The sequence below is a fragment of the Rhynchophorus ferrugineus genome, unplaced genomic scaffold (assembly GCF_030347505.1).
Source record: "Rhynchophorus ferrugineus isolate W39M unplaced genomic scaffold, kcgeb_rfMv2 rfM9, whole genome shotgun sequence".
In the NCBI taxonomy this organism is placed as follows: domain Eukaryota; kingdom Metazoa; phylum Arthropoda; class Insecta; order Coleoptera; family Curculionidae; genus Rhynchophorus; species Rhynchophorus ferrugineus.
Window position 1 is genome coordinate 37,781,152 of NW_027472588.1, and position 13,219 is coordinate 37,794,370.

A 13,219-nucleotide genomic window follows, 5' to 3' on the forward strand; every position below is an offset into this window, starting at 1 on the left:
CAGATGGTACTGATGCATGGTTAACATCTCATAGTTATAGGAATCTTAAAGATATTCACAAAAATGTTTCTGGATAGAATAGGAGAACCACAAAGTGAAGCTCATGAGACAGCTGACAAGTTAAAGTTGGTGTGTTTACAACTTAATATGAACATTGTTTGTGTTATATGAAAAAAAAATGTTTCGGTGACCACATACAAAAAAAGAACTGCAAAAAGCAAGGAATACTTAAAATGGTTGAATACTTACATAGTTAGTAATCTGAAATTGTAATCACTTAGTTGAAACACGTTTTCTTTTGTTGAATAAAAGCTAGAATTTCTAGAGCCAGCAAGTCTGCTTTTGATTCTCCTCATACATATAGTTCTGTTTATCAGTAACATTATTTCAGTATCTTGTAATGTTGCCAAATTAAAACTGTTTAGAGTAAAACTAATATTGAGAGAATACACAAACATTCTGAGACATAGACATTGAATTTATTAGTAATAGTCGTTTATTATTAATGCATCCCTATTAATTATACCATATTACCTAGTTTTATACCACAGTAACAAATGGCCTTGAAAAGTCCCGGGCGTAACATTGAAAACGTGGATATTTTTGTTCAAAATTGGCTTTATTCATTAACGTAGTCTCCATCAAGATCACCAAGTCAGGTCTCAAGTCAAAGCCATACAGCGATACGGCGCCGCTGTAACATTTTAATGCCACTTTTGTAGAACGATTTATCTTTTGTACAATATTATTATACGCAATAAAATATAGGTAACTTGATATTAATGGGGAATATCTCGCAATAAGTACATTGCATTATGTAAAAATGTATATGGAGAATATTCGAAATTTTGTGATCTCATCTGAAGAGTGAAAGGATTGAATTGGATATGGACAGGTCACATTACAAGAAGCAATAACAGTATGGGCGAGCTCATTGTTATATAAAATACTAAAATAAAAGTTGAATGATGACCATAAATTGCATTTTGTAGTATTAAAATTAGCAGGTGCGATATTTCGATTACATTTTATTTGGTGCAGAAACTACAGAAATGGCTCATATAATATTTGGATAGTAGTAAAAACATGTGTCAAATCCAACTATTATTGTATGAGTTACAATGGTTTATAGAAAAACATATGGTGTTGCTTTATACCGTACGAAAAATACTGTTGAACCTGTCAGTGTCTTGATACGCATTATGGGGATGCTTTACGACAGAAATTCGTTTATTATTAACTAATTTATTGGATTTAAACATGATCGTACAAACTCAGATCGTGCTGATGCATGGTTAAGATCTCATAGTTATAAGAAACTTAAAGATATTCACAAAAATGTTTCTGGATAGAATAGGAGAACCAAAAGTGAAGTTCGTGAGCACAGCTGACAAGTTAAAGTTGGTGTGTTTACAATTTAATATGAACATTGTTTGTGTTATATGAAAAAAAAGTTTCGGTGACCACATACAAAAAAAGAACTGCAAAAAGCAAGGAATACTTAAAATGGTTGAATACTTACATACCCGGTAATCTGAAATTGTAATCACTTAGTTGAAACACGTTTTCTTTTGTTGAAGGAAAGCTAGAATTTCTAGAGCCAGCAAGTCTGCTTTTGATTCTCCTCATACATATAATTCTGTTTATCAGTAACATTATTTCAGTATCTTGTAATGTTGCCAAATTAAAACTGTTTAGAGTAAAACAAATATTGAGAGAATACACAAACATTCTGAGACATAGACATTGAGTTTATTAGTAATAGTCGTTTATTTTTAATGCATCCCTGTTAATTAGACCAATTAGCTAGTTTTATAGCACAGTAACAAACGGCCTGAAAAGTCCCGGGCGTAACATTGAAAACGTGGATATTTTTGTTCAAAATTGGCTTTATTCATTAACGTAATCTCCATCAAGATCACCAAGTCAGGTCTCAAGTCAAAGCCATACAATCGATACGGCGCCGCTGTAACATTTTAATGTCACCTTTGTAAAACGATTTATCTTTTGTCTCAAAATAGACCTGTCACCAGTTGCTCTCCACTAAGATGACGATTGTTTTGTTTTTGGTTAACAGTGAGCCAAAGCGGCACTCACTTTGAACAGAGCTTTCTCATGGTCAAATGCTCATGTAATATAAAACCAACAACGTTCTTTTGATATTTTTACGATGTTAACTAACTCACACAACTTCACTGTTCGATCATTCAAAACGATTGTAGCGACCTTCAGGCATATCGAATTTTACATCGTGGAATAACGGTCTACAAAATACCCAGAAATATAATCCCAGATGTTGAACACGGGCGGGGTGCCAGCAGCGCCAACTAGAACCCGATAACGAATAGTTTATCTGGGATGTTATTGAAGGGTATTTCCATTCATTTCAGTACTCGGCTATCGTTTGGTTTAGACGTGCCACCATCGACTGCCCAAGCCTCGTCTCCAGGTAACACCGCTGCCATCCGTTTTATTCGTCATTTGTATTTCTATAGTTTTATATTACTTCAATAAATAACGGTCACATAATGTAAACACCACTGTTTCACTTCGTTTTACCTCCATTCATCGAGCCATATCATTTACCCTAAACGATTATTAGCTCATGTGGACGTCCACTGCGTTCTGCATCATCGCTGTCTCTACAACCACATTAGAAGTCAACAAACCAACGTTTTATTATTGTTTCTAATGCCATTGCTTCGCTAGAATGGTATTTTTCCCATCAAGAAGCGGGATAAAATTGAAACACGGAATTGTTTTTGATCCATTATTTTGAAAATAACAATCACAATAACTCACAAACTTATGAGTAGAATATCATCAAATTTTAACAGCTTTCTTTTGAAGGTTAGTATTAACTGAGAAAGCAGTAAATACAATAAAACTAGTATCACTTATCGTCTATGTTAGGGTATTTTCAGTTCATGTGTCAATAATCTCTCCAATAAAAAATATTGATGTCAGTTATGAGACGACCGAATGATTTTTAATATTTGGAAATAATTAAACTTGTACAATATTATTATACGTAATAAAATATAGGTAACTTGATATTAATGGGTAATATCATGCAACAAGTACATTGCATTATGTAAAAATGTATATGGGGAATATTCGAAATTGTGTGATCTCATCTGAAGAGTGAAAGGATTGAATTGGATATGGACAGGTCACATTACAAGAAGCAATAACAGTATGGGCGAGCTCATTGTTATATAAAATACTAAAATAAAAGTTGAATGATGGCCATAAATTGCATTTTGTAGTATTAAAATTAGCAGGTGCGATATTTCGATTACATTTTATTTGGTGCAGAAACTACAGAAATGGCTCTTGTGAAATCGAAATCTATTAAGATTGCAATGATATCAAAAATACCATCTCAATCAGCTTTATAATTTTTTAAAATTTATTTTAACAGGTGTTAATTAATATCAGAGTAGAATAGAATCTCTGAATAGTTTTATAATAATGTAATAGAAAAATAGAACAACTCTCGTACTTTTCTCTAGCTGTACAATTTTTCTTAGCTGTTCTGAGTTCCACATATATAAAATTAATTGAAATTCTTAAATTAAAAATGGATAGATTGTTATGATGTTATGTTAAATATCTGCAAAATTTGCTTGTGAAAATCTAAATACCTTGTAAACAGAGTACAGAAGATTCTTAATATTATGGAATTTTGTTAACCTATATTAGAATTCATTCTTCATATGTCGTGTTTTTCGTTCAATGCTAAATATATCTTCCGATAAAACGGACACCTTATTTTGTTGTCCCTACAAATAATGCAAAATGTAACTTTATATGATCATACATTTTCGTGTTAATATCGTTTCAAACACAAAACGTGCCATCTTGGTTCCTCCTACTGATGCTATAGTCGCGAGTTCGAATCCTGCTGGGACACGGCCGTAAATTTGTGTTTGTGACTGATTAACATTTGTGATAGTTCCTAGGCAAAAGAGTGCAAAATCCGACAAGGAAAATAATCCCAGTCACGCCAGTAACCAGGCTGGGTAAGACCGGATATCTTTTGCGATGGTCTCTAAGTTGGTCACTGACTAACATTTTCGCTAAGCCGACTAATACATAGAAGAAAGATAGAAGATGATACATTGTATCAATTTTTCTCAATAGATTTCTTTTTAAGTGAAAAATAATTAGAATACTTGCAAGCATCGTTTAGATGACTTTCAACGTTTGATTGCCATTTCATAAGATGACTCTGATTCTGTCTTGCGGTGATAAAATTTCTTTCCGCGACCTTCATCTGTTCGTTTTATAAAAGTGATCTCATTCTTGGTACGCAATATCGATTAATTTTGATAATTTCTTTTGAAAAGGCTTGGAGGGGTGAACGTCTGGTATATAACATGAAATTTAAAGACATGAAATCATTATTGGGTTCATTAATTCAGTTAGGATACCACCAAATATGTATAAAGTAAGTTATATAGTTTATATGCTTTCGTATTGTACTTAACAAAGTTGTTCTTTGATAATTCATTGTTGTTCTCGCTTTTGTCGCGACTGCCAGCGCTGGTCTTGGAGAATATCAAAGCAGCTCATACTCGTTCAGTTCTGGTGCTGCTCCCGCTGTGTACAGCACCCCTACAGCTAAAGTAGCCAGTCCTGTAGTTGCTAAATATGCCGTAGCTTCTGCTCCGACCTATGTCCAACAAACGGAACAATATACTCCTGTTGCTCCTGTAGTTTCTAAATACGTAACTGCTGCCCCATCCTATGCTCACCAAGAAGAAGAATACGGTCCAGCCCAATATGAATTCGCCTACAGTGTACAGGACGCTCATACAGGTGATTACCACTCTCAAGAAGAGAAGCGCGATGGACATCATGTAGTTGGACAATATGTCCTCCATCAACCCGATGGTACCATCAGGATCGTCAGATATTTCGATGAAGGTCATGGTTTTAACGCCGCCGTGGAAATCCAGGGAAATCCCACTCCAGATCAAGCTCCAGCCAAATACGTGGTACCTGTGCAAGTTCCCCAGCATCATTAACATGGTATAATCTTTCATATGTGATAATTGTTTTAGAAGTATTGTGTGTAGTCTTATGTAAGTTATGTATTTATAAATAAAACATCTCAATAGAATCTTAAAGTCTCATTACTCAACATTAATTTCATTTGTAAGTTCGAAGTGTTCAAAGTTTTGTGAAAAGGATTTTGTCCACCACCACCATATTTATATTTTAACCTTTGGTCTCCAGGCTACATACAAAACTCTGCTTTTTTGCCTATCAAGCAATGAAAAGAAATGATATTTAAACTTCTTCTTCTTCTTTCTAAACTCTTTTTGAATCTTTCTCATCGCATGTAAACGGTTAGAAACACACTATTCTTCAACTGTTAAGCTGTCTGAAAGTTCTTTAAGAGTTTCAGTTGGATTTTCCTGGTATTCGTTGACTTTATGGTCTTTCAGTTCGTTCTTTCTCTTTGATGTTAAAATCACCACTTTTCAATTGTTGAAGCTAATACCGATGAAGCAGTATCGTCATAAAATTCTGAAATTGTTTGTTGAAAATACAGTTTTAAATAGTTTTTTACTTTTTACCCGAAAACAAAATGGTAGTCCATATTTAGTAACTTGAAAAAATAGGCGAAAAATAAGATCTATCTTGAACGTAGTTGGCCACATGTGGCTTCGGTTGGACACTTGGGGGAGGTCAAATAATAAAATTAAACCTGTTCACAGAATAACAGATGCCATTGAAAAAGCCTACGAAAGTAAAAAAGTATACTCAGCTATATTCGTAGATGTAGCAGAAATTGTTACCAAAACAATACACCAAACTACTAAAATCGTACATTACAGCCAGAATGTTTAGAGTTAAACAGCAAGAAGTTTACTTTACAATAAAAGAAGCTAAAACAGGTGTACCACAAGGAAGTGTACTGGGGCCAATGCTTTATCTACTCTACAATTGTGATATACCACAAATTGACAATAATACAATGGCTACATTTGCTGATGATATTCCGATTATAGCTGTCGAAGACAATAGTGTAGAAACCACACAAAAATTACAACAGGAAAGTGATATAAATAATTGGACACAAGCCTGCAAGTAAAACTAAAGAAAGTACATCTGTGCATGTGCAGTTCACCTACAATCAGACCGTACAAGCACAAATAACATTAAATAATATTATCAGTCCATATAGCAACAACACTAAATATCTCGGAATGAATCTTGATGCAAAACTTTGCTGGAAGTAACATATAAAAAAGAAGAGAAAAGAACTGGAATTGAAATTTAAGAAAATGTACTGGCTAATTCTAAGAAAATCACAATTATCAGTACATAATAAATTGCTATTATATAAGCAAATACTGAACACTATATGGACATACGGAGTCCAATTATGGGGATGTTCTGCGAAGAGCAACATAAACAAAATACGAATTTTTCAGAACAAAGTCCCGAAAAATATTGTGGGCGCACCCAAATACTACAGGAATGACTACCTACATCGAAACCTTCAGGTACCCACAGTCAGTCAAGAAATCAAGAGGATTGCATGGGGGCATGAGGAAAGAGTCCATTCTCATGAGAATATTGAAGTATTGCAACTTTTTGGATACCACCAGAGCAGGACACTGGCTCAAAAGAATCAAACCATCTGATATTGTGTAATGTTGTATAGTGAGGTGCATATAATAAAAAATACAGCAGTGACATGTATAAATATTATATCATCAGAGTTATCATAAAGACAAATTGTAGGTTAGTAGGAAACGACTAGTAACAATGTAATAATAAAATAATAAAATCAAAAAAAAAACCTGACTAGGTAAAACCCATTTCAATTTGCGAGCGGTTTACACGCACTTAACCGCATTGGTCTCGGTAGAACGTCGAGTTCGAACAGTTAGGGTCAAGATCGCGCGTTATGTCATCCGCGTTCGCGGTAGGCGGCGAGTTCGGCCGGAAGCGGTGCAACGAAAGTGAACGCGTTTTCTTTCTCGCGGCGTGAACCTGTTAATTGGCCGACTCGTTTGTTCGTCGATCATCGTTCGTTCGGAGTCGCAAAAAACCCGAATCGGCACGCGCCTTCTCGATACCCGCTACCTCTCGTGCCGCTTTGTGTAACGACGTTTCGCAACGGCAGCGTGTATACTGGGATGCCATTAATTCTGTTCAGGGAGTAATTAGCTCCGATGACATGTCGTTATGACGGTGAAATTTCGAATACGGCGAAGTCAAAATGGGGGTTACGTAATTTTTTTCACGCCTCGTTCTGACCCACTCTATTTTTTACGCAGTATTTTATATATATCATTTCGATGAATGAGTGACATGTAAAAGACAGATTTTATTGGATGCACAAAACATATTTTGAGGGTTTTTTGAGGGCCCAATATATTTTTGCTGAAGAGTTTTTAAGTCATTTAAATTTCTTATATTTCATGGCAAGTGCATAAGGATTTAAATTTGCAACGATGCCAGTTCTTGTAAATTATACGTAGATTTGAAGAATATAATATAAATAGAATAAATTATCTCGAATTCACAAATTAACCTAATATTTCTGTTGAAACTCAAGTTAAAAATTTTTGGTACATTTTTCGTGTCCTATAATATAAAAAATCTAATATGAAGAACTTTTTATATAGATTTTAAAATAACTTTGGAAAGAAAAAGAGAGGAAATAAAAAAATATTTAATTATTTTTCAATATATAAACCTTACAGTAACAAACCAAAGTTATAGTTCTTGTAAATTATTTATATAATTGAAAAGTATAATATATATTCTCGAATTCACAAATTTCACTAATTTTACTGTCTATTATATTAAGTTTATGTTTAAGTTATTTAATTGGAATTTTAGCAGCTAATTTGGCTGCAATCATATATTTATCTGATTTTAATAACTATCACCTCTAATCCTTTGATACACTCTTATGAATGACGTGATCTAATACTCTCTAATTTAGAAGTGATAATATTTTTCCAACATAGGAACCCCCAACCTTAAAAATCTTCAAGCAAGACAAACTTCATTGTTTCTTGTTCAGTTTCAATGTTGTCACATGACAATATGATCAATAAAATGTGATTTTGATGAGATATACTCACAAAAAGAACATCGAGTCATATTTATCTGTATTTTTACTTTCGCAGTATCAACTATGCCTAAAATATAATGAATTTGGAATAGTTGAACCCAATTTGCAAAATTAAAATTAAATTCGAATAGATACAGAGATAGGCCTCATTTGTCTGTTCAGATCAAAAGTGTTGTAATAGTATTTTTGACAATATTCAAAAGTCTATGATTTATCCATTACTCTCTATAAACTATGAACAACAAAATTCTTAACTCTTCTAAAGAAAACTGTTACCAATACCAAAGTAAAACCCGAAATGGTCGATGTAGTTCGTTGAATTCTAAATCTCGATTGTTTGTAAATGGCAACGTCGCAAAATCAGGCGAAAACTACCGAAGTTTGCCGAATATCACGATATTAGAAACGTCGATAATTATACGAATTCAAATATCTTTCAATAATTAGTTTGTATACTTTTGAACTTTGCCAATTTCTATAACTCGATTGTTTGTTTCTACGGTTTGTTTAGGACGCCATTTTTGGGTATCTGACATTGTCTACATTGAGTACATCAGCATTTTTGTACCTTAATTATAATCTTTATTATTTGGTTATAATCTATCTTCATCCTCAAAAGTGTTGTATATCCAGTATATTCGTGGAAATAAAGAAACCAAGTTAACTATATTAAGAATTTGTGTGTGATTTAGCATTGCCTTTACCTGGTACGTATACAATTTATACCACAATATTACCCAACCAATATGTATCCAAATTGGGCGGTATCAAAACTACATTGAAGGTAAATGTGATTATACTACGTGAAAAGCTACTTTAAAAAAATTTTTGCAAAGTTTGTAAAGTGCCATCAATTAAAAACTTCATTATTTTTAAGGGGTTCGTTTACTTAAAACAAATCTCTGTCACTGTCTCTTTAAGTCCTCGATTTTACCATAATAAGAGCACTGTAAGAATGTTGATACATATCATACATTTTCATTTCTGTTGCTGTTCTTTAAAGTATTACTTGTTGGTATGTTTTCTCCATTCTGACGTATATCATACAATTTAATGGTTTTAAAGATCATTGTAACATTGTGGGAATAATTATAACTTGTTTCAATACATTTTTGTGTTGAATAAGTAAGCAAAATATAAACAGACACAGACTTTCAACTATGCTGCTCTGCTTTCAGAATGAGGGAACAAAAAGATTTAATACATATTATTTAAATTGATAACACTAGAGAAATAGGAAAAATGGTATATAAATGCGCTATAGACAATTTTAATTATATTTGCCAAGAGATATTTTATGTATTCAATTAGATTGCAGCCTTTTTATATTCACATTTAATTATTTTTATATTTTATATTTTTATATTTAATTAGTCACGTGATGCGTATGAAGTCCTCGACCAATGAAACGCTTTCCTATTAAAATATCTTCTTTGCAGGTGCCTGTGATGGTAATTTAAACTAACCAATGACTTCCTGCTAAAGCCACGAAAAACAATTCTGAAATTATTTGTATTGAGTTAACACTCTATATATTATTCTATGCTTATGGCTAGTGAAATATGTCATAATCACCTTTATGTAATTATCCAGGCACCTGGTACTGTTAAATGAATTATATCAATGCTTGAGCAGTTTATAACAAGATACAATCATAATTTATTGCTATAATAAATGAATAAGTGACTTTAATGGAGATTTTTAGGTGCGGCTATGTGAGCTCTTGGTAGAGACCGGTAGGTATATTTCTGAGAAAAATCTAGTCACAAAAGGCTACCAAATTATTCACCGGTTTTCCACACGATTCCGAAATGGAACACTAAAAAGAAATACAAAAAAGTATTTTGAATAAACCTGATTATTTAATATAGGTTTCATAATAATTATGTTGTTGTTTTCTACTAATTTTAATGATACTATCTATAACCTATATACATATATTATGTTTGTTTAATTTAATTTTAATTAATCATTATTTACGACATTCCTATTAGGTCGTTCTATTTATTCACTTACACTTTAATTGAATTCGCTTAATGTTGTAAATACGGTTTTTTTGGACGCATGATAATATTTTAGCTGAGAACTTGATAATTTATATAGACAGTCGAATATGCATGTCATCAATTTGTGACATTAGCGCGTGGCAGTGTTGTCGCGTCAACGAAATCTTAATATTTTTGAAGAATATTGAAAATATTTGGCAACATATACACAGTATCTATTGAAATCAAATTTTGTTTCATTCAACATTCAGGCAGCATAACATCTTTTTTAACTAAGATAAAACGAAAAGGAAATAACCGCTACGGTTTTAAAACCAATTATATACTTTTATAAATTGCAATTGGCTGCAGTGGCTATCTTATTAATCATCGTCAATAAAACTCAATATTTTAAAACATAACATTTCTATTTTCATTAATCAATTGTCAAATAAATAAATTACAATTAGTTAAACAGCTAATTTAGCTACTAAATGCTTGTTGGGTCTTAATAGTGTGGGGCTGGGGTTGGTTCTCCTTGTCTCTCGACTACGGCGTTGAAACCGTGTCCGTCATCGGAGTACTTGACGATCCTGATGGTACCGTCGGCTTCGTGGAGGGAGTACTGTCCTACGACGTGGTGGCCGTCGCTCTTTTCTTCCTGGGAGTGGAAGTCACCGGTGTGAGGGTCTTGGATACCGTAGTTGAATTCGTATGGGATTGGCTCGTAGGATTCTTCTTGGTAAGCTGGGGCAGCAGCGTATTTGGCTACTGGAGCGGCGTAAGCAACTGGAGCGGCTTTAACTACAGTTGGAGCAGCAGCTACGGCGTATTTAGCTACAGCTGGGGCAGCAGAGTAAACTGGGGCAGCGGCGACGGCGTATTTAGCTACAGCTGGGGCAGCAGAGTAAACTGGGGCAGCGGCGACGGCGTATTTAGCTACAGCTGGGGCAACAGAGTAAACTGGAGCGGCTACTTTAGCAACGGCAGGAAGAGCAACTTTGGCTACTGGGGCGGCGTAAGCTGGAGCGGCTGGAGCAGAATCAACGTGACTGACAGCGTTATGATTATCGTTGAATTTGACATAAGAAGTGGCTTGGTAATCAGCGGGAGCGGCGCTGACGGCAGCCAAGAGGGCAGCAACAGCTAAAACCTAACAACAAACGGTTATCAGTTCATGTCCCGATTCATTAGCGCCGATTCTACTCACTTTATACATATTTGCTAGATGTGTATGAAACCAAAACGACTATGACAGTGGTTTGGGAAAAAAAATTATCGCGTATTTATACGTCGATCACCCAGCCTTCGGGTTATTTTCTTTCTTACATTCACCGTCGGCCAACGCCTAAAAAATAACTCCACCATCAGCTCTTATGCATTTCGTTTTGACAGATAACTCGGGAGCGTTCGGTGTTTGGCAATATCACCTTCGGGTCAAACCAATATGATCTAGTTAATTCCAACGCGACCACTTTGTTCTTGTACGTGTGATATGACATAATAGGTTGTACGGAATATAGACCACATTATATTAAACTAATCGATAGTATTTACACGTGTACATCTGGCAAGTTAAAAGGAATTAAGATCAAGGTTATGCAATAATGATCAAAAAGTAATACGATTCTCAAAATAAACCTGAATGATTCTTCCATATTTACTTTATACCATTTAAAATAATCTTCGTTGGATAGAACGAGTGCCCTGTTTGAATATTTTTAAAAATTAATAATAATGTATATCTTAAGAGGGTATTTGAGCGATGTTCTCTGTACACAAATATTATATTTTAAATGTTGTGTTATATAGTGGTTATAATCATGTCCCATTTTAATTTTAGGCCGGTATAACATAACCCAATAGATTAACCGCTGTATTTTAATGTCATACAATACTGACGAATGATTGTCATGGGACCAATGATGTTTCCAGCATGAATACCACACCGTACAGTTGTTTTTGTGGATGCAATGATGTTTCATGAATTAATTGAGGATTCTGTGTTCCCCAAGATCGACTGTTCTTTTTATTGACTGTTATTTTATTGGCCACTTTTGCCTCACCTTATACTATAATAATGTAGAGCTTAAGAAGGGTATTTGAGCGACGTCGTCTGAACACAGATATTATATTTCTGAATGTTCATTCATCTCCCATTTTACTTTTCCAACGACATAACATAACCCAGTAGATTCACCGCTGTATTTTAATGTCTTTGAATACTGACAAATGATTGACATTTCCACAATTGTAAATGATTTGTTGGTACTAATACAGTTACGGATGGTAGTACAACGTGGGGCAAAAGTTCCGCTAGCATATGATTGCCTACCAGTATAACTTTGCTCAAAGAAATGATAAGTAAGTTTGGTTTTCATAAAAAGTTTATTTGGTCTTGATATTTTTTTTCGTTATGATTGAAAAATTATATCGGCCAAATGGTGACCGAGATTCGCTATGCAACTTTCGGCTCTTTAAAGGCATTTTTCATAACATCCTGCAACATCTGAGGCTGAATTTCTTCAATTTCGTGACGAATATTGTCTTGAATATTGTCAGATGTTGAATGGTTTGGGGCTTATTCACATAAACTTTTGATTTTAAAAACCTCCATAAGAAGAAGTCTGGCGCTGTTAAATCCGGAGATCTGGCTGGTCATTCTAAATCGCCACATCGCGAAATTAGTCATCGTGGAAAAAGCGTCATTCAATAATTGAATTGTTGAACGAGCTGTGTGTGGCGTGGTCCCATCTTGCTGAAATCATGTCCTCTAGTCCTTGCTCTTCCATCTCAGGCACAAGGAAATTTCGAATCATGTCTTGGTACCGTTCGGCAATAACAGTAACAGTAACATCTTTTTTATGAATTTTTTGTTTTATGAATTAATTTAGGATTCTGTGTTCTCCAAAACCGACTGTTCTGTTTATTGACGTGGTCACTGAGAAGAAAATGAGCTTCATCGCTCATTATCAAATCAGACAAAAAATCTTTCGGTAGCAATTTTTGGACTAATTGAAGCTTTCAAAATTCGCCTTAAACTGCCTGCAGAAATGTGTAACTGGGACCAACGTCTCCGAATTGATGTTTCTGGAAACTCTGTAACACTATCGCGCACCAGAGCCAC

The 13,219-nt window shown here is 34.3% G+C and overlaps 2 protein-coding genes across 2 annotated transcripts; both read right to left on the minus strand.

Moving 5' to 3' along the window:
- Positions 1-4,490: 4,490 nt before the first annotated feature.
- LOC143202628 (uncharacterized) lies at positions 4,491-6,950 on the minus strand. The gene is made up of 2 exons (XM_076414282.1): positions 6,822-6,950; positions 4,491-5,007 (listed from the first exon to the last, which is right to left on the minus strand). Exon 2 carries the CDS (start codon positions 4,935-4,937, stop codon positions 4,575-4,577), a length of 363 nt encoding a protein of 120 aa, XP_076270397.1. The 5' UTR covers positions 4,938-5,007; positions 6,822-6,950; the 3' UTR covers positions 4,491-4,574.
- A 3,650-nt stretch (positions 6,951-10,600) lies between these two features.
- Positions 10,601-11,311, minus strand: LOC143202385 (uncharacterized). The gene is made up of 2 exons (XM_076413865.1): positions 11,303-11,311; positions 10,601-11,245 (listed from the first exon to the last, which is right to left on the minus strand). The coding sequence occupies exons 1-2, from the start codon at positions 11,309-11,311 to the stop codon at positions 10,601-10,603; spliced, it is 654 nt and encodes a 217-aa protein (XP_076269980.1).
- Positions 11,312-13,219: the final 1,908 nt, after the last annotated feature.